The 23,107-nt window shown below is 40.3% G+C and overlaps 1 protein-coding gene across 1 annotated transcript in view; it reads left to right on the forward strand.

The window, feature by feature from the left end:
• Positions 1–2,654: 2,654 nt before the first annotated feature.
• LOC122800222 (selenoprotein P) overlaps positions 2,655–23,107 on the forward strand; it is a 36,020-nt gene continuing 15,567 nt past the window's right edge. Inside the window, exons 1-3 of the mRNA XM_044069719.1 lie at positions 2,655–2,785; positions 16,377–16,597; positions 21,957–22,169. Coding sequence (XP_043925654.1) covers positions 16,395–16,597; positions 21,957–22,169 — 416 coding nt within the window. The 5' untranslated portion in view covers positions 2,655–2,785; positions 16,377–16,394. The remainder of the gene's footprint in view (positions 2,786–16,376; positions 16,598–21,956; positions 22,170–23,107) is intronic.

The raw sequence follows: 23,107 nt of genomic DNA on the forward strand, positions 1-23,107 counted from the left end.
TAACAGAAAACACAATAAACCTGTTACTTTCTTAAATCACTGCTAACTAGTGGACCAAATCTGGAATGAGTTCAAATAAAGAAAAATCTCCTACTAATAAAAAGTAAGTTAAACAAATAACTAAAATAACAAACATGCCATTAGACTTTTTTTCACCCACAAAAAATTCCATTCCAGTGCAAATTAGACTGCATTTATGTAAATTGTAAAAGTCACACTAACAGTGGTACAAATGTATCTTTGCAATCAGCTGTGAATGTATTACAATATCAGTAGACATGTGCATGTGCCAAATGCTCTAAAGCCATCTTTGTTGACTTGTATCAACTCAGAAAGAAATAAAAATCAAGGAGTGAGAATTATGTAATTTGTTTTCTAAAACAAAAACAAGGCATTTCTTTTTAAATAATGCATAGCATGATAGGCTTGTGGGTAATTCATATATTTACCAATACCCCACCAGTGTGTAATGTCATTTTTAGCTACATAGCCATTAATCACTCTGAATGCAGCATGCCCATTTATAGTGCCTGACATTCAGCAATGCTGAGCATGTAACATCCTTTCTTGCCAGTCACTGAGTAATTCTTGATGGCATTCCTTGCACCAAATATCATGCCTTGCTTGTACTGCTGTTTTTTTGCCTCATTGCTACAACTTCTTATGACTTAATGGGTGGTTCTGTGAATGTCAGCACTGCAATGTTAGTGGTACTTTTTAAATAAGTGACAGCAATATAAATATATATATATATATATATATATATATATATATATATATATATATATATATATATATATAAACTATTGATCAGAAGATTATAAAAACAGTGAAACTGAGTCTCAGATAATAGGGTCATAGCAGGTTACTAGACTTACAGTCTAGGGATAATTTAGGAGTCTCTCCCAAATTCCTATTCGCCTGTAAGCACTGTCTGATTGAGATTACAGATTAGGCACATGAGGGCTGACGGAATCAAATCCTACTACAGGCACTACAGCTGATGATAGCCTTATCCCTCTGCACTAAGCACATGAACTCATACATTTAGTCCATTATAAATATGTCAGCATATTTCATAATTTGCAGTAAGGCAAAATATTGAGGTAAAAAGAAGCACACCCACCAAGTCCATTGGCTGCACTGTACCAAAAAAAAAAAATCAGTGTGACTGCTGAGAAATCAAGCTTAAAATGACCTCCATTTTAAGTTGCCACTAAAACAAATGTAAAACAAAGATTAATTAAAAAAAACTCTCCTGCTAATAAAAAATAAATAAAAATAACAAACTTGTGGTTAGTCTTTTGAATCACAACTTTCCCCTCCAGCTCTGAAAATGGATACAGTCACATGAACAACATCAACCATACCACCAGTGGAACAAACTCCATACAGTATTTACAATGTACTACAAATATGTCACCACATACATGATCGTGTGCATGCCCCTACTGATTCATGTAAGTGCAAAGAGGAGGCAAAAGCAATACAGTGCCTTTATATTAATAAAATAGTAACACGTTCCTTTTTCTTGTAAGTAATGCCACTCTTTTGTAATGATATTTTATGACAGGGCTGTGACCACTTCATATATATTTCCTAGTTTTTGTCATTCTGGCTGTATGCCATACCTCTCAACTTCTTAGTGCAAGAAATCTGGACAAAGCCTGACAAAATGGGGGGATAAAGGCCTCAAAATAGGGACAGATTTTAAATATTGCTCTTATAAACTTAGAAAGTCACTACACTAACAGGGTTTGTGTTAACATGCATTTTATGAAGAATTTGAAGTCTGAGACTCAAATGTATGTCATTATTTAGTAACTTCAGTCCTCAGTTCATCTCAGTGATTTGTCAGAAAACCACAAATAGTATGAGGAATAGACCAAAAATACGAGGCAAAAATCTGGACAGTTGAGAGGTATGACTGTATGCTCATGAACAAATAACTCCCCGTTCCATGGGTTAAATATGAATTATCTATTCTACACCCTTCTATAATGTACTTCTAAACTGTATTTTCTTTTGTATTTCTTTACAGTTTTACAAACTAAATACATCTGCATAAACATTAGTTCTGCATGACTATACATCCTGATAAGCCCTAAGACTTTATAAGTAACAAAAATTAATATATGTGCAGCTGAATGATAAATACAGCAGTTTTAACAAAGAATCAGGCTGTGAAGTAAACAAGAAAATGTTCTCCCTCCGATGGCCCCACTGACTGCTGTTTTTTTTTAGTTTCAACAGCAAGCTAAAACCAAGATGTTATTGGAAAAAAACATTTTAATACTAACTTCAAAATGACTGTAAATGAATGCAAGTTTAAATTGTGAAGTCAAGAGAAAATTTTTCAGGATATGAAAATAGCTTGTAAGTGAAGCTAGATGTACAAATGCTAAAACCACAAAACTTATGACTCTTTGTTCCTGCTCCTCGATATCCACCAAGCACTGACTGTATACATTAGGGGGACTGTACCATTTAGCAGCTTAGGGTGGGAGAATAATAACGATGGTATTCATTTATTAATTATATATGCTAGACAGAAGATATTTGTGTGCACTGGACTTGAAACAACACTTAAAATCTGATTAATCATGTTTGGCATTTTTGTTTTAGAATGACCTTTGGTTCTGTTGCATTTGCGCAATTACATGACCTGAACTTTGGACCAAACCCATGCAAGCTAAGAAAAACAAGCTTGGTATAAATACTTGAGAACAGCTGTGAATGTTGTTATTTTCAAGACAAACTTAACAGAGTACTGAGAAAGAAAAAGGTAAGATGTCTTTTTTTTCCTGAAAAAAAATTGAATGTGTTTCAAATGTATTATATTGTGTGCTCTGTGATGCTAATATTAAAAAAAAAAAAACATGCATTTGTTTGCAGCTGACACAAAAGGAAAACAAAACTTGGAAATTTTGCAGGGCAAGCCACATTGACCACAGCTGAAAATAATTGTTTTCACTTTTATTACTAAATTAAAGCTGTTATAGAACTTTTTTTCATATCATATTATTTTTTTCCGATATTTTAAATTTACATCTAGACAATATTTTCTCCTGAAATTATCAAGGTATCTGACAAGGCATATTTTGCAGGACACAACTGCCCAAATCAGTTAGGTCCTGCAGAAACAAAAATGGGTGGTAACTCTAAGTCTGTCTGTGACCACCGTAACAGAGTACTTGTGTTAAACTATGATACAGTTACTCCTGTGCATGTTGGATGTTAGGAATGGAATAAAATTACTTTGCGCCTAACTTTTAAAGCACTGAAATAGTTATGATACTCTTCTACAGAACTTGTTTTGTAGTGTATTCTGCTTACAGCAAAGTTTCCAGCTGTAACATGAAGTAATAATTTGACTGCAGCGAAACTCCTAATGTAATAATACATTAAGAGAAGTGTGAAGAGAAGTGTTGTAACTGATTAAATTTAGTCAACAGACAGCTCTGAGTAAGTTACTCACAGGGAATGTATTGTAGTCAGAAGGAGGTGAAGAGCTGATACAGAAATTGGGAGTTTCTGCCTACTACTGGGACCTTTATGGTCAGATGGAAATGAGACAGGAAAGTAAAGGAATCTGCAAAGAATTTTATTAGTGGAGGGGTAAGGCAAATAAAAATGAGATGTTAACGCAAACAACATCCTCCCCACCCCCACCCCAGTCGTTATCAGTAAGTGGTCAAAACAATGTTACAGATACAAGAAAAGAGCAGTGCTGGCATTACAGCACCACCCTGTGGATATTTGTATCCTTCCTAAATCAGGTTGTGCATCATTACTGTAGCTTAGTATCGGGCATCTGGAACAGACACAGGACTGCAGCAGCCAAGGCTGTTTAGGTACAAATGACATTCTTTCACCTGTACGTTTTCATTAACTCCTGTAGATCCCACCTTTTGCTGCTACTTCACTTCCCTAGTCTGTTGTTCCTCTCCTGTGAATGTGTGTCACCACAGGTCAGTTAAACAGTGGTGAGAGCTAATTCTGCAGTATAGTCCCCTGTTTACTGGATGATCTTGGGGCTAGAGCTAGTTAAGTGAGTTGCTCAGAGCTGTAGAGTATATAACTGGAGGGTGTGGGGTTCAAGATCAGCTGTGCAGCATATCTCATTTACAGGTTATTGCTGTAACTATTAAGTAATATTCTTCTGTTTGATCTCCTCTAGCTGTTTGTATTCACCTCAGACGTCCCTCTCCTCTGTTGTCAACAGACATTTACATCATGTAAATCTGTCCCGACAGTTTACAGTGCAGAATGTTATTTGCATTATGTATTTTTGCAGTTGTTGAAATTTTCAGTCCTTGCTATTTGTTGGGTTTACAGATTAACTGCACAAGACAGGTTTATACTGTTTTGGCAGTGTGTGTTTATTGTTGCCCTGGTTCTATACTTGCATCGTCAGGTGGTGAACAGGGTCAAAAAGCAAATAAGATTACCCAGTCTTACCAGCTATTCCTCACACAACCAGGTATTCATTAATGGAGGAAAAATCACCAAAGAGTAACACAATAATGTGAAGGATTATAGGTAAATTACAAGAAGCAAGAGAACTTGGAGAAATCACTAGTAGTTACCACTAAGAATGTGTCAGGATACCACTGAGAATGTATCAGAAGAGAACAGGACAATTGGACTGAAAGTCTTGATGAACGGTACAACTAGAGTCAAAAACTTGGGTCAAACCGTGGACAGCAAGAAAAAATTCTTGGATCTAGCTGAATGGCAAAAAACATTCAACAGCAGCTTTACTCGTAAAAGGTATAAAAGCATATGTAAAACCCCACAGAAGATTTGGTCACATTTCTCACAGATCATACCGAGTTTATTACTACCAGATGTCCTAAACAATTTGTCAGTAAGCTGGCTTACATTTTACTCTATTTAAGGTATATTTATATTGCTTATTAATTCTCTGAGTTTAATGCTTTGTATGAATAGATATTCATAGGTTCATAGGTAGGTACTAGGTTAGTGGCCCTAGGGCCTATACAGCCTAGCCAAAAAGGTACCCTGGCTTTTGCCACCCAAGAAAATTATTTTACTGTGCCCCTGTCAAGCAGAACCACAGAAGTGATCCCCGGGGTGAATTTCCTATTACCCATCCAATCATCAAGATTTTTCTTGAAGAGTGCTAATGAGGAGCTCTGACATAGATAGGGAGTCTGTTCCAGAGTATGGGAAGTCTCTGGGACAGGAATCTATCCCTCCAGCATGTTCTGTTTATTGTGGTGACAAGGTTTAGGTCCCTAGAATGTGTAGCTCGGAGGGATTGGGATTTCTTTAAGTGGAGCATGTCCAACAGCTCTGGGTTTGACATAGCTTTGTATGTTAGGCAGAGATCGCCTGTGAGTAGGCGATATGCGACGGAGTAAAGCTGGAGTTTTTTGAGACGGTCTGCGTAAGGCATCTGTTTCAGGCCAGTAATCCTCTTTGTGAGGTATTTTTGCAGCCTTTCCAGTTGTTGTAGATGTCTTATGAGGTACATACCAAAAGGGGCATTGTACTCTATAATGGGTCTAATGAGTGATGAGTAGAGGGGAACAATGACCTCTTTTTTTCTGGATGAGAAACCTTTTGTGATGAGGTGTGCCACGTAGAAGGATTTCCTGATCACTGTGGCGATGTGATTATCAAAGGAGAGACTACTGTTCACCTGTGTCCCAAGGTCTCTTATCACACTTTAAGTGTTAAGTAGACTACCGCCTATGTGGTAGTTCATGGGTACAGAGTTTTTACCAAAGGGGATGACAGTGCACTTTTTGGCATTGAGCTTGAGACCATGTCTTTGATACCAGGCATCTGTCTCAGTGAGGCCCTTTTGTAGAATGTCCACATCATTAGGAGTTTCAATTATGGCTCCTAGTTTGCAGTCATCTGCGAATTTAGTTAGCCAAAGACCTTCTGTGTTAGCCTGTACTTCAGAGAAGTAGATACCAAACAGGAGAGGACCCAAGACTGAACCCTGTGGTACTCCACTTGTCACTGGTCTGAAGTCTGATTTGGAGTCTGCTACTTTCACGGTGTGGGTTCTCTCAGTAAGCCAGTTGGCAACCCATCTTGTGACATAGGGATTTATACCTAGTTTAGTGAGTTTATCTATAATTCCAGAGTGGGGGATGGTGTTGAATGCCTTGGCGAGATCTAGATAGGCTGTGTGAACCACCTTACCCTTATCTACGGCTTTGGTGACTACTTCAAAGAAGTCTATCAGGTTTAGGAGACATGATCTGCCTTTTACAAACCCAAACTGTGTGGGGTCCAGAGTTTGGAGATCTCCAATGTCTTTGTTTATGAGTTCCATGATGATATGTTCCATGGCCTTGCAGACGAGGCTCATCAGGCTAATGGGGCGGTAGTTCCCGGGGTCTGTTGTGGCCCCCCCTTTGTGGAGTGGGATAACTGTTGCGGTGCACCATTCAATGGGCACAAAGCCTGAGGTGAGGCTATGATTGAACATGGTACTTAGGTGGGGTGCCAGTTCATTCTGTAGTTCATGTAGAAGGCAGCCTGGGATGTTGTCAGGTCCCATGGATGCTGTGTTCTTGGCTTTGGAGAGTGAAGTTTTTACCTTTGCAGCCGTGATTACAGGAACTTTGCATTCTTCTGGTATAAAGATGGGCCCTTTAGGGGGTGAGAGGCGGGTAAAGTTAGCACTGAACCTATCTGCCAGGATGTTGGCAATATCCGTTGGTTCTGTATATTTAGTGTAATGCTGTAACTCAGAGCAGAACTGAGTGTTGCCATTGAGATTTTTGACATAGCTATAGAATGCTTTGTGATTGTCTTTAGAATCAGTGGCAATTTTGTTTTCATAACTAGCTTTGGAGGATTTTATGAGGGATCTCAGCTTTTTACTAAGGCTGACCAGGGAGTTCCTCCAATCGTGGGATTTTTACTCTTTTCTGCAACCGTTTCTTTCTTCTGTTGTAGAGTTTGTTTATGGCAGAAGACCACCAGATTGGCTTCCTTTTTTTGAAGGATAGCATCTTGGTTCTGTTAGGGATAGCACAACCCATGCACTCGTGTAAGTGCTTATAAAGTGCATTTGCGTAGGATTCAGCAGTCATACCTCTATTGTCCATCTGCATGGGTGTTGTGAAGTTTGCCACTTCTGTCTTAAGAAGCGTGAAGCTGGCTTTGGAGAAATTTTTTATGGTTGTTTTCCCAATGGGGGGCAGGAGCGGGATGTGGATGTCTAGGGTGATTAGCTTGTGGTCGGATCTGACCAATGAGGAGCTGACCTCCGGTGTGGAACACCGGTCACCCATGTTGGTGATGACCAGGTCTAGGATATTGCTGCCCCTGGTGGGGGTATGGATATGTTGATCCAAAGCGTTGGAATTGATGATTTCCAGAAAACGTTGAGCAAAAGAGTTGGTACATGAGTAGTTTTCCCAGTTAATGGTAGGGTAGTTGAAATCACCCATTATTAGAGTGTTGGGTTGTACCTTAATATTTTCCAGTGTATCAGGAAAAGAGGAGTGGGGATCCTGGGGCATGGTGGGGGGTCTGTAGCAAGCTACAATTTGGATTGCGATTTTGCCCAGAGTTAGTTGAACTTGGATAATCTCAGATGCATTATGCTGAGCAACTAGTTTGGAGGTGTGGATATCCTTAATGAATATGGACACGCCTCCACATTTAGTGTTTTGGTCTGGGTTTGGTGGCCGAAAGGTGTGGTATGAATTATAGCCTGGTAATGCAGGGGTGCTCTCTGGAGCTTTGAACCAGGTCTCTGTCACTGCACAGATGTCAATGTTCTCCATTTTAAGGAGTGCCTCGAGTGAGTGCATTTTGAGGTTTAGACTTCTAGCATTGAGTAGCATTACCCTCAGATTTTGCTTGCTTGTACCTGTTACGGTGGTGAACTTGTCATTTGAACCTTGCCTAAAAGAGGCACTATAGGGGTGGCAAGAGCCTTTGCCAGTATCCGGAATCCCAAGGGTGACAGGTGCAGGCCATCTCTGGCAAAGCAGCGTGGTCTGTCGATCATGTCATCCCAGGCCGACAGATACTGGATTCCCTTAGAATGACACCAGAAGCTTAGCCAATTGTTAAAGTCAATCATTTTGTCCTTGTACTGTGGTGTCATTCTCGGTGATGTCAGGATGCTACTCAGGGCTAGGGTCATACCGACCTGGGCTACAGTTATTGCTATGTTGTATTTTTATATTCACTGTAATTGTCTTTTCCACTTTGGCCCAGGGTAAGATTGAAAATGGTCCCTGGATCTGTTCACTCACCCAGTTAAACAAAATATATAACTAAGTACTGTGGTGCAAGCCACTAAAATAGTAGAGTGGATAGGATGAAGTGTAGCCTACAGACACAGAAGGATGCTGTTCTGTTGAGTAGGTTACAGAGAAAGATTCTCTTGGAATACCATAATTTCTGAATCCTAATAACCATACAATAACAATGATAGCATGTGAGCAGTTCACATAGTGTCAGGAAAGATAATGCAGATTTTGAAACGTCATATTGGGAGCGACTATGGGGCTTAGCATAATGGTTAAGGTGTTTACCTTACAGACGCAAGGTTTGATTCTCAAGTGTGATATTTAGCTTAGCTTAAATTAGCCTGCAAGGGCAATTGCTTAGTGCTAACCTATGGAGCTAAATGGGAAAAAAACTATACATTGGAAATAATAGGCATGTCAAAGCCATAAGAAGAGGATGAAATGGCATGTCAGGGAAGAGTTGTCCAGGAAGAAGTAAACATTACGTAGAACTGGAAGAGCTTAAGGAGTAACTTGAAAGCAGTTCAGTAAATAGAATAGTAGCTGTATAGGGCAAATACTAGAAGAGGCGGTGATAGCTTGAAGAAGCATATCTGTATATAAATCATGTACTCTCTACTCAAACTTGTATGTTATCTGAAAAACTAATAGTTCTATGTCATCTCACATTTCTTTTAATGACAGTACCAAAACAGAGCCATGGCTTACTAAGGAAACCAAGCAAAACATTTTGCTAAGAAACAAATTCTGGGCCAAATGGCGTATCACTAAAGACCCAACTGATCACTTACAATTTAAACAACTAAGAAACTATACTAAAGCATCAGTACTATCAGACTAAAAAAAATTCTTCTTCCAACTTCAACTAGCCAACCATCAAAGTCCACAGAAATTCTAGTCAGGTATCAATAGACTCCTGCATCCAGGCAACTCAAAAACACCAAGCCCATCTGGAATTACCCATGGCACTCCCAAACAAATTGCTGACTCCTTCAATAACTTCTTTACTGAAGCTATTAAGTCACTAGGTAACTCTCTACCTCATTCATCCTCTTATCTGCCCTCCTCCTCATACACCTCACCACCCACCTTCAAACTCCACCCTGTCCCCACATCCCTCATCTATACCCTCCTTCAAAAACTCAAACCCTCTACCCCCTCAACTGACCTCTTACCTTCGAAATATCTTCAAATAGCAGCTAAAGTTATTGCTTACCCTATCTCTATCCTAATAAATAGAACCATTAATGAAGGTACGATCCCAGCCATCTGGGAAGTCGCTCATATCATCCCACTACATAAAGGAGGCAACTCCACAAAACATTCCAACTTTTGCCCAATTGCCCTACTCTCTCCTATTGCTAAAATAATGGAAAAATGCATCCACCATCAACTGTTAGACCACCTTCTCCAAAATAGCCTATTAGCCAGCTCTCAGCATGGCTTTCGACCTTTCCATAGCACCACTACTGCCCTCCTTTCCTTCTGTGACCACATTAACAAAAATCGCAACAATAACACCCTGTCCTCTGCTATCTTTATTGATCTTTCAAAAGCATTCAATATGGTTAACCATCAGCTACTGTTGAATATTCTTAAGACCCTCTCATTTGATACTCAAGCACTCCAGTGGTTCAAGTCCTATCTAGACAACAGGCAACAGGCAGTGCTTTGGGAAAACACTCTTTCCTCTAACTTACCTGTCACCCTTGGTGTACCTCAAGGATCCATTTTGGGCCCCCTTCTATTTTCTATCTTTATAAACGATCTATCTATTAGTATCCCCCAAGCTGTAACAATACAATATGCTGACAACTCCACTTTAATATCCTCAACCACAGGGTCTTCTGCACTGCAGTTCCTCACCCAAAATACATTTGAACTTGTAGAATAATGGTTTCTCCAGCGGAGTCTCCTCCTTAACCCTAAAAAGACAAAACTATTACTGTTTACACCTACACAAAGGTTCACCCCACTTCACTTCTCTATCAAATCGAAAAATGGTACAGTCATATCTCCTGACACTACCACCAAACTCTTAGGAGTAACTCTTGACCACAGCCTTAATTATGATGCTCATATCAACACCACAATAAAATCAATAAACCGAAAACTAGGCTCCCTCTTTAAAATTAAGCCTTTCCTTACTCCCATAGCTAGAACTACTATTGCCCACACCTACCTTATCTCAACTCTCTTTTATGCTTCTCCTATATATATAAATTTATCCAAAACCAACCTCCACAAGCTGTCAATTTCCTGCAATAATATTGTTAGATTTGCCACCAGCTCCCCTTTTAGAACCCACCACTGCCAAAATCTGAATCAACTGGGTTGGCTTGAATTGCATAATCAAATCTTATTCTATCAACTGATTATTGCCCATAAAATCCTTTATCACCCAGATAAAACACCAATTCTCACAAGTCTAATCAGCCCATATAAAAATCTTTCAAGCCTACGCTCAGCTAATAAACTTCTTGTATCCGGACATAAACCCAACAATAAAGCAGGATATTCCCTTTTCTCTAACACTGTGGGGAAAAGTTGGAACCTACTTCCTAGTGAACTTACATAGGTTCATAGGTAGGTACTAGGCTATCGGCCCTGGGGCCTATACAAGCCCAGCCAAAAAGGTACCCTGGCTTTTGCCACCCAAGAAAATTATTTTCCTGTGCCACTGTCGAGCAGAGCCACAGAAGTGACACCCTGGGGTGAATTTCCTATTTCCCATCCAATCATCAAGATTTTTCTTGAAGAGTGCTAATGAGGAGCTTTGTTTGATATAGATAGGTAGTTTATTCCAGAGTATGGGAAGTCTCTGGGACAGGAATCTATCCCTCCGGCATGTTCTGTTTATTGTGGTGACAAGGTTTAGATCCTTAGAGCGTGTAGCTCAGAGGGATTGGGATTTCTTTAAGTGGAGCATGTCCAACAGCTCTGTGTTTGACATAGCTTTGTATGTTAGGCAGAGATCACCTCTGAGTAGACGATATGCGACAGAGTAAAGCTGGAGTTTTTTGAGACGGTTCATGAGGGCATCTGTTTGAGGCCGGTAATCCTCTTTGTGAGGTATTTCTGCGGCCTTTCCAGTTGTTGTAGATGTCTTATGAGGTACATACCAAAAGGGGCATTGTACTCTATAATGGGTCTAATGAGTGATGAGTAGAGGGGAACAATGACCTCTTTTTTTCTGGATGAGAAACCTTTTGTGATGAGGTGTGCTATGTAGAAGGATTTCCTGACTACTGTGGCAATGTGATTATCAAAGGAGAGACTACTGTCCACCTGTGTCCCTGGGTCTCTTATCACACTTTCAGTGTTAAGTATACTACTGCCTATGTTGTAGTTCATGGGTACAGAGTTGTTACAAAAGGGGATGACAATGCACTTTTTGGCATTGAGCTTGAGGCCATGGCTTTGACACCAGGCATCTGTCTCAGTGAGGCCCTTTTGTAGGATGTCCACATCATTAGGAGTTTCAATTATGGTTCCTAGTTTTCAGTCATCTGCAAACTTCATTGGCTAAAGACCTTCTGTGTTAGCCTGTACTTCAGAGAAGTAGATACCAAACAGGAGAGGACCCAGGACAGAACCCTGTGGTACTCAACTTGTCACTGGTCTGAAGTCGGATTTGGAGTCTGCTACTTTCACAGTGTGGGTTCTGTCAGAGAGCCAGTTGTCAACTCATCTTTTGACATAGGGATTTATACCTAGTTTAGTGAGTTTATCTATAATTCCAGAGTGTGGGATGGTGTCGAAAGCCTTGGCAAGATCTAGATAGGCTGTGTGAACCACCTTACCCTTGTCTACGGCTTTGGTGACTGCTTCAAAGAAGTCTATCAGGTTTAAGAGACACGATCTGCCTTTTACAAACCCGAACTGGGTGGAATCCAGAGTTTGGAGATTACCAATGTCCTTGTTTATAAGTTCCATGATGATACGTTCCATGGCCTTGCAGACGAGAATTGTCAGGCTAATAGGGCGGTAGTTCCTGGGGTCCGTGGTGGCTCCCCCCTTCTGGAGTGGGATAACCATTGCTGTGCACCATTCAGCAGGCACAAAGCCTGAGGTGAGGCTATGATTGAACATGGTACTTAGGTGGGGTGCCAGTTTGTTCTGTAGTTCGTGTAGAATGCAGCCTGGGATGTTGTCTGGTCCCATGGATGCTGTGCAGCCATGATTACAGGAACTTTGCATTCTTCCGGTATAGAGATGGGCTCTTTATGGGGTGAGCTCTGTCCTCTACTACACTTTTCAAAAATAAACTCAAATCACACCTTACCAGCCACTGGCTATGTCCCTGTACTAACCCTGACTAAGACTTTCTCTGTCTATTTTCATCTTTATCAGTTTTTCCTATGCTATTACTCACTTTATTGCCACGTTAAGCCCTCTCCCTTCTAGTTGTACTTATTGTACCCAGGAAAGCCAGAATTGACATCTCTCTGTCTCTTTTATGACTCCCCCCACTAACTCTCCAATCCTATTTTTAACTAGTCTGTTCTCATGTTACTTTCTCTTAACCTTCAGCTCGGAATCAAAAAGGGTTATCTTATCTCATGTTTGTTCTACATGTTCTACTGTATTCCATGTATGCTAAATTGCCTTGTAACACCTGTTTTTTGTCTGTCAGGCTATTTGTAATTCTAATGTTCTGTAACTGAAGTTTTAATGTTCTGTTTCTTTATCTGTTTTAGGTGGAGCTTTTCTCCCCAGGCCTCTACTGAAAATGGACATATATCCAGTTAGACTAGCCCAGTCAACAAATGTAAAATAAAATAAAAAAATAAATAAGTATATATTCCTGTGTACCTCAAAGTAATATTTGTAATATTTTAAACTGAATACTTAGTCTTAAAAGAATGTATTTAAGTTGCAGTTACTGTAGTGTTGCTACTGTGTTACAAGTAACACTAAGTAAAGCATTGAGAATGCTAAGTGTAGGACTTCTGTAGCAATGAACAGATAAATGGTGGGATTCACAGATACCACAGGCCTTTTGCAAGCTCCATGCTTTGCACTTCTGGCATGTTTAAGGGGCTTCAGATGGAGTCACACTTAAGGTAGCACCCACCCCCCCCACCCCCCACTGACATTACACTAATGGAATGCAAATTATCTGTAAGTGTATGTGGCCTGTGGATTGATGTGATTCATAGAAGTTACTGCTATTATGTCTTTGTGTACTAAACCTAAGAAAATCCAATGTGTGTGTGTGTGTATGCTCAAGCTTCCACCAGTAGCAATGGGCTCTCCAAACCTAATATGGCTCCAAGCTCCCTACCTGTCATAGACTTATCACAGACCAAGAGGGCAGGTGCTCACACAAAGAGAGGGAACACAAGGGAGGGACACAGACAACCAGAAGGAGGACATTTGGTGATAGGGAGAATTAGACCACAAATGGTGAAGGGAAGGGATACTCATGGGTGGGGTGATAGCCCGTGTTCATACTACCCTATTGTACACCTAGCCAGATGTCAGTCACCTCCACAACTGCTCTTCCCACTTGTCCCAGCTGCTTATGGCCCAATGGGTGGGGCTAGGCAGTGGTGTGACTCTGCCAGTTGCACAAGGGCATTCTTTAGTCAGCCAGTACAGGTATGAAGTTGCCAGTCCCCCAGTGCTGTCACCACACTCTTCAACTCCTGCAGGATAACTTAGTGTGACCTACTGGTGTAGCACCAAGAGGGAGAGGAAACCCTCACCACTGGTGACAGAACACCAGAGGCCAAACACCCTATGCCTTGTGCACATTCTTTGTTTTGTGTGGTCACAGCTGTGAGGGGCAACAGAGAGAATCCCACTTCAGGAAGTTCCTCCTCCCACAGCTTTCCTCCACACACTTCCACTGGTACTATATGAAGGGAATACAGGGTATCCCTAAGTGCAGGTGACCTTTGGAGCTGTGTAATTCATAGAAGCTACTACTGTCAGTAGAGTGCCTTTGTGTGCCTGAAAAAAAAAGCCAAAGTGCAGATGTTCCATCCTCCAGTAATAAATGTGTCCTCCTAAACTGATAGGTAACAGTCCCCATTATCCTCACAGGTTTACTAAAGGCAAGTGGAGTTCAGCGCAGTTCCCCTTCCTATTTCAGAGGTGGCCTGCATTCATGGCCCCTCATCTCCTAAAAGTAAGTGTCCTCAGTCCTCCATCCAGTCTAGTGGCAGTCAGTACATTCTACCTGGCCTGGTAACCAGTAGAGCTCCCTGAACTTCCTGTACATCCATCTGTTCTCTACAGCACCCTCACCCACAGTGTATCCTGCCACCAACTGAACTCCCCTGCCTATCTCTCTGTCCCATTCTCATACTGATTAAAGTCCTCTGATGACATTCTCCCATCCTGGGTGTGATCAGTGTCCTCTGGCTTGTCAATGACTGGTGCCATTTGCCATCTCCAAAATAGCCTGTCACCAGCTGTGTCCCCTGCCTACATCCTCTCCATGCTAGTGATGTTTCCCTTGCAGCCTACCTCTCCTACCATCCTCCTCAGTGGCATGTCACTAAACACACTCTGCAACTCCTCTGAAATGTGGGATCTGCTGGCTTTTCTGCCCTCCTCCAACTAGTGACTGGTCCCATACCATCTAACTTATGGGTCAGCATTCTGTTTCACCCACTGACTAGTTCAGACCCTGACTAACCATCTGCTTTCCAGTCACCCTCATCCTGGCATATCAAACAGGAAACCAGTGCTCTCAGTGATCTTGTGCCCATGTGCGAATGAATCTCCAAGATTAATAGAAACAACTTAGAATTCAAGATTAGTATAAACAACTGTGGTAAAACTGTCAACACACACACACACACACACACGCACACACGCACACACACACACACACACACACACACACACACACACACACACACACACACACACACACACGCACACACGCACACACGCACACACACGCACGCATGCACGCACACACACACACACACACACACACACACACACACACACACACACACACACACACACACACAGATATGTATTTACAGTTTCATACTACAAGTGAGATGTAGCCACCTACTTTAGTGTAAATAAAAAATCTATCCACCTTTTTGATCCCATGTATTCCATTGTCTGACTTTTTGGGGGGTGGTGGTATTTTTTTAATGTTGTAAGAAGACATTGTGTAAAAAAATGCATGTACAAATAATGTGATTCATTGTAAAAAGCCACTGTGAATGCCAATTGGAAGTTAACTATTTTTCCACCAATACAGCCTAGTATCTGCTTTTATTTCACAGTACCATAGTCCTGTTTCATTTAAAATTATAAATACCGATTTGTTAAAAAAATGACTGTGTCCTTTTTTTCGCATTTATAAATGTGTAAATGGATCTGTAAATGAAGTACTATTCATTCTGGAGATAATTTTATTCTGACTACAGATGGTTACAAAACTCTTTTCAAGTAATTTGAGGTTAACTATACAATGTACTGCTTTTTAAATTATCATTTAAAAATGAGTCCCAAAAGCTGTGATATTGCAAGATCAAATGGGTAAGTGGTGATAATACAGACTGTGTGGAATTTAATTTTCAACACAGTACGTGAGATAACTGTGGTATCCCCGGTGGTGGTGCTGCGGTAGCATTGTCGCCTCACAGTAAGATGCTGTCTGGTTTGATTCTCAGCTAGAGCGTCTTCTGCGTGGAGACATGCGTGAATGGGCATACCTTCATTGAAGGTTGTGCGTCAGGGCTGGTAACTCGGCATGTAAAAATCAACTGCCAATCATTAGCGGACCGGAGTTCCACTGTTGCAACCCCTAACCGGGAAAAGCCGAAAGACACAACAACAACTTGAGATAACTGTGGTACAATGTGTATATGTAAACTGCATATATAGAAAAGCAAAATATTTATTTACTTTCTTGCATATATTGAAATAGTGTCTACCATGAAAGACAGTGGTCAATCCATTATGGTATCCATTTGGATGAGGACAATGCAGACTGAATGTTGTAGCCAAAACTGTTTTGTATTGAATTACATTTAGCAGTAGCAGAGGACAGTAGGTGCTTTCTTTACACATTCTAAGTAAATGCATTGTTTGTGATGACACAAGATTTTCAGCAGTCATTTTTTTTCCTTGATTGTTTTGCAGATAACACCTGACACAGCTATGTGGAGGGGGCTGGATGTTGTCCTGGCTCTCTGCCTCCTCTTCGGAGGAAGTGCAGGGAGCCAGGGTGGCAGAACCCGCTGTAGACCCCCACCTGAATGGCAGATTGGTGAAAACAATCCAATGGCAGAGTCCATGGGTTCTGTGACCGTAGTGGCACTTCTTCAGGCCAGCTGATCTCTCTGCTTGATGCAGGCTTCCAGGTACATTGTTAAGATTTTATTTAAACAAAGTGATCTTGTACAATTATACCACACCACTGTGCAGTTTGTGAAATAGTGAAACAATCTGTTTTACAGTTTGCTAACCAGCTATATATGCAGTGAAATGTTTTGCTCCTTCTGTCTTTATTTGTATCTGAGTCTGCTGTGATATGTAATGCAGTTTATGGCAGGTTGCATTGTACTGATTCATGTTCACTTCATGATGTCTGGCATAATATTTCTGCCAATAAACTAATACTGAGTGCTTTACTGTGAACTTCTGCAGCACAGTGTAAAACTGGCTTCCTATTCAAATGTCAGCAGTCGAAATGCGTAGTGTTGAAAAGGCAAAAAAAGACTGAGAAAACAGAAGAGCGACTCTTGAAAATCACTCTTTTCCTTAAAGCTTCTTTTTGCAGGAGGGAGTAAGTCCCCTCCCCACCACCCCCACACCTTCCAAACTTATGTACTAACTCTGAGATTGCCATGCTTCGGAGAAAAGGGAATATTCAGAGAAATGGCATCTTGGACTTAGTATGTACAAGTCCAATCTTTCAGCCATTCAGTCATACACTTTGGAACTCACTTTACCGAGTCCCGACATTTCAAATGGTTACCTGTAAAATCTACTGGGTAATATAGTCACCTGGGTCACACCTTAAAACAGTACTTGGGGTAAAATGTGGTATCTGGCAAGTAGTCTATGAATAAATAAACCAATAATAAACATTCCCTCATACACTCTTTAAGCATGCGATCTGTCTTCCCGACATAGAATCTTTTACAACATTTGCACTGTGCTAAGTATATCAAATATACTCCGAAGTTTGGATTTAGAAACTGTAAGTCGCTTAAGATGTTGCCATGCTACCCGGACAGGGGAGATTAAGGGCTGCAAGGATGAATTTGGAACATATCAATGTGGCTCTTGCAATTTTTGCAGTTTGATAGAGAGTGATGATGTGTTCATACATCCTAATAATGATAGGAAGTTTAGATTTAAGGTAAGGGCAACGTGTGCGACAAAACATTTGGTATACTTAGCACAGTGTGAGTGTTGTAAAAAATTCTGTGTCGGGAAGACAGATCGCATGCTCAAAGAGCGTATGAGGGAACACTTATACAGTATACGAACTGGTAATACTATGAATGCCCTTGCCAGATATGTGATAGGTGGTGATCGGGTCCATTATTTTAGATTTAGGGCTATTGAGGTTTTGAATGTAGGAGCCAGATTGGGCAATGTTGAAAACAGGACTGGTGAGGTGGAACTTAGATGGATCCTTAAGTTGAGAGCTGATAACGGATCTGGCTTGAATAGCACGGTCTCTATTAGACTGATACTTGATAAGAGGGGCTTACCAAAGTATGATATACTTGCCAGCTGGTTTAGTGGAGTTTGACTTAGGTTTTATTAACTGTTGTTTTATAGTAAAGTTTATTATACAGCATTGTAAACATCTGGACTCGTCTACTTTAAGATGTGATGATGTCATAAGGACTTATGCACTCAGTATATGAGATGGGATGGTTGTGGGGAATGTTATTGGTGAGTTTGAACTGTTTTAATTGTTTTTTGATTATTTAATGATGTGTGTTTCTATGTTTTTTATTATTATTATTATGGTCTGATGAAGCCAATGTTTGTTTGGTGAAAGTGCTTACCAATTTACAAGTGTTCTATTAAAGCGTTATTACATTTAAATATTTATTTCGTTGGATGTTTTTATGAGTGCCATGCATCCTGCTGTCATCATCGTTTGTAGTATTTGTTTCTTGACAGCTGGTTTACCCATTTGGGTAATTTAAACCAGGAACTACAAACAATGCAGTACTGGTAAGCTTATATTTCAAACCATTTGGTTGGAGTTACAACAGTACACATTTAATGAGTGTGATGCAATTAAAATATGGAACAAACATTTTGATAAGAGGGTCCTGTAGAATTTCAGTTGTTCATTACAAAAAGGTAAATTTGCATATTTTAGCATATTTTAGCAAACTTTGTGAGCTACTCCAGTTGGTGCAAGCAGGCAACATTCACAGCTAAACCTGGTGTTGCGATTTATAGCAGAGGGAGTCAGTTCAGGAATAAGAAAGTGTTTTGTTAGTCCAAACATTATTGCTAATTTCTCATCCAGATTCAAGAACAGTTCTACCATAAAAATGTAAATCAGTAACATATGTCAGACTTTATTCTGAAAGGATCTTCACAAAATCACAGTACATTGAATTCCAACTTTAAAACTTGATGTAATAAATGCAGAACACAAATGCAACCAACATTATAAAATTAGTAAACATGCATATGTGTCATAGTCAGACTGAGTCAGAGTGAAACAAAGGATAAACTGCAGGGTCAGCCTTGTGGCACAAAGACAGAACCCAAGATGAGTGAGTGTTATTTATTTACATTGGTAAGCGTCTTGCAATTTCCTGAATTCTAATGCAGCATGGATCTGGTTAATTCACTTGTTTAGAGTTGTGCAGTGTGGAAAGGGAAGTTGTGGGGATCAAACTTGTCTACAAGATTAAAGGGAGAAACTAATTTCTGACTTATCACCTTAACCACTGTACGATAATGTCTGCAAAAGAAACGCATACACCTTATGTTCCCTTCAGAAATACAAGAGGGTGTGTGCCAGATGCCAGCAAGTTAATGATAACAATTTTAAATTTTGTAGAATAAATAAAGCTATGACATATGGGGGATAAGACTAGAAGTTAAATTCTGAAACTTGTTAAGAAGAAGGAATTCAGAATTCATACATATATGTGTATTCTGTGTAAGGTGCTTGTACTTTGTGTCTTTCGGCTTTTCCCGGTTAGGGGTTGCCACAGCGGAACTCCAGTCCACTTATGATTGGCAGTTGATTTTTACGTACCGGCTTGCCAGGCGTGACGCACAGCCTTCAACGAAGGTACGTCCATTCACGCATGTCTCCATGTGTAAGGTGCTTGTACTAATGTATAAATATCAAGAGACAGATCTAGAGTTTAGGGACTTGGGGGTTCTCATTTTCCTCAAAACCCTCTGTGATGATGTGAGGTAGTGCCAGCCATGCCAGAGAGGGTAGGGCAGTGTATGTGTAGCATATGCCAGCATAGGTAGCTGGAGTTTTATAAACAATTTTATGGCATTTGTATATCAAACTGATATTTACAGATGCTTGTGTTAAAAATGCATTAACAGTGGGTTCTGCTGGACAGAAAAAATATACATTTCTATGGGAATATATTGTAGCTGCTGAAATGTATATATGTTAACAGAGGATGCTGAAAGGGAAGGGGTTAAGCCCAGTCCAGCTTACCTTAAGAAAATTAGCTTATAATTAAATTACTTAGTTTAGGCTATAAAGATTGTATCTCACAGGCCTCTATACAGACAGATGCACAATGTCTGGGTTGGTATCCTGCTCTTATTCTCCTTCATAGTGAACTAATTGCTACCCTGGGGTGCCAGAGAATGGCTGGTTAGTCTCTGCAGAAGGATGAAAGTATTGGAATTGTTTTACAGTCTCCAGATGCCTTACCAAAGCTCTAGGTGTGTATTATGACATGTCTTTGCTAGATCCTGGTGCAGCTTCTAGTCAGGGGGGTAGTGTGGGAACCACATAATCAGGTGAACAGATGTGATGTCATTATATAGCCAGCACAGTTAAGTATTGTTTTTCTGTAGCTGTCTGAACCTTTCTATCTGTGTTGTTTTTAATTGAAACTCTGGTGTTTATTGTAAATAGATATTCAGTATTTTCATGTTTTCTGTTTTATTATTTATTATTAACTGTATCTAAACCTTTCCTTATGGTTGGTCTTTTAGAAAATATTTTAACCTTTGAGAGTAATTGCATTTATTTGGTGGCACTGTGGATTCATGCTCATGAAAGTCTTGCTACTTGGTTAATACTACCATTTGTCTAAGTATTACTTTTACTAAGAGTAATTGGATACCCTGGTAAGAGCCTTAAAGTAGCTGGCTGGTGGCAGTGAATCTTCCTTATAGTCTTGGTGGAAGTGGCATAACTGGTAAATCTGTGCCAGCCTTTCCCAGATGTGTGTGTGTGTGTGTGTGTGTGTGTGTGTGTGTGTGTGTGTGTGTGTGTGTGTGTGTGTGTGTGTGTGTGAAAATCAAATCTCAGAAAGTGTGTGTGTCAGCTACTTGGAACAGGGATGCAGAGCACTGGTTTCTGCAAAGAGAAAGGTGGAGTCTTATTTGGGGCCTGGAGAGAAAGTCTAGCCCCAGTTCTGGAGTGTGCTTTATCAAGGGAAGATCATGTTTACTAAACCTGTCTGACTTATTTGAAAAGGTCACTAAGGCAATAGATGTGGGAAAAACAGTACATACAGCCTAGGGACTTGGGTTTAGTTGATAGACTCACCAAACTGGTCATAAACCCCTTTATAACTCTCTGGATTGCCAACTAGCTGACAGACAGGACCCAGTAAATCAGGACTGGTGATATATCCATTAAGAGTCCAGTCACCTCAGGGCTCTGTGCTCAGACCACTCCTATTTGGCATCTAAGTCACTTGATGAAACACTGCTCTTGGTCACCCCTGATAAGAATCAGTTGTAGATAGTGGCCTTACCAGGATGAATAAAAAGTAGGTGAGATAGCTGTGGGGTGAGGTTTTTTTTTTTTGTCTGCCCAATGGGGACAGTGCTATAGCCGTACTTGTTAGACTTATATGCTGTGGCTTGATATAAAGTAGCTCAAATAAAGGTTGCTTGAGCTTTATAATATGACAGAATTGTTGCTAGTGTCTTTCTGCTCAATCAATTTAAGAGCAATGTGTTGGTGCTTGAATGCTATTGTGTTTTATGTTCTCACAGACTGCAGCATCTTGAGAGAAAGAGAAAGATATATATTTTTCACCATATGTTACTGATCACTATTTTCCAAGGTGCACTGACCTCAGAGTGAGAAAGTAAAGTAGGTATGGGGAGCAGCCACGGTATATCCAGATTTGCCTCTTTCCGTGGTTCATATAAAGTTGCCAGTGTTGGTAGTGTTTAAGGCAACACAGTAAGATTGGCAGCTGAGGCTGGTGCAGGGCTCTTCAAACTCATCTCTACTGGAAGCTGCATCAGCAAATCCGCAGTGCACCGTGAAAGACTAAGCCCTGTTTCCATAGGTTACTAATTGGAATTGTCTCTGCGATGATAAAGTGAATGACTTTTTTCTTGTTTTATTAGAGGAGGGCATCACAATTTCTGGAAATCAAACCTAGCAGCAATTTTACTATTGGGTACAGCTATGTCCCCTTAAAGTGATCATCTACAGTTTAACATTTTATAAGTTTATAATATACAGCAATGGTTCTTTGCTAAATGAAAACACTTCTGTTGTCTTTTCAGACTGGACAAGCTGCGTCAAAAGTTAGAGAGTGAAGGACTGGAGAATGTAACATACTTTGTTGTGAATAGTAAGGAGCAGGAATCTCAGAAACTCTATGAACATCTAAAGAACAAAGTATCTGAGAACATCACTGTGTTTCAACAACATGAGCACAAGCCTGACATTTGGAAGCTTCTAAAAGGAGAAAAGGATGACTTTCTGATATATGACAGGTAAGGTATAAACATATGGGTTTTGTATCAGTTTTCTACTAACTCCTGATCCTCTTCAAAATACTTCCTCCTTCCTTCTACATTTTAATTTCTTGAATTTGTGCTGTATTTACCTACATATCCTTGTACTGTCTTGGCTACATTACTAGACATCCTGGAAACACTTCATCACTCCATATAGTTTTATGGTTTGCAGTAGTCCATTCCCATGAACTATTGTTTTAAGAATGTTCTGTAACAGCAGATGGTTAAGGGACATCTTGTAGAAAATTGTAACAGCAATATACCCAGTTACAGATGTGCCACTGACTAGAACCCATTTCATTACTTTTACAATGGATTACCCATGATATGACACTAGCGCTTTGTTGCTCCCGTAGCATCCATGTTAATCACATAAGAGAGGTCTATTGGAAGTCTATCAGTGACAGGCTGTTTTCATAGGATTCATAGGAGATTCAAGGCAATTTAATCTCATGATTGTCAAGTGCTTACCAATATATGCTCTCAGCCTGTAAAGCCTTTCTTCAAGGAGGGATAGGCTAGTTGTCCCAGGATAAATTTGAGCTTAACAATCCAGTTATCCACATTCTCTTTGAAAGTTGATACTGTACCACACTGCTTAATCTGCAGGGGCCGCTTATTCCACAGATGGGGAGGCACCAGTTAGATAGTCTCTCTCCATCACATACTGTTTATCTGCTGGTGAAGGTTTGGGTCTCTGATTCTGATGTCTGCTAAACTATTAGACTTGCATAGATGTAGGAGGTCAAGGATGACAAGGTCTGTAATTGCACAATAGGAGAGGCACACATCGCCCCTCAAGAGTCTATGACACTGAGTAAAATGGCAGTACTTCTAGCCTCTCTTGGTAGTTCAGGGTCATTAATCCTGAGATCTTCTTAGTTATGAAACTCTGGGGTTTCTCTATATGTTCA

This window comes from Protopterus annectens, chromosome 1.part0 (genome assembly GCF_019279795.1).
Source record: "Protopterus annectens isolate FY-2018-M chromosome 1.part0, PAN1.0, whole genome shotgun sequence".
NCBI classification, from domain to species: domain Eukaryota; kingdom Metazoa; phylum Chordata; order Ceratodontiformes; family Protopteridae; genus Protopterus; species Protopterus annectens.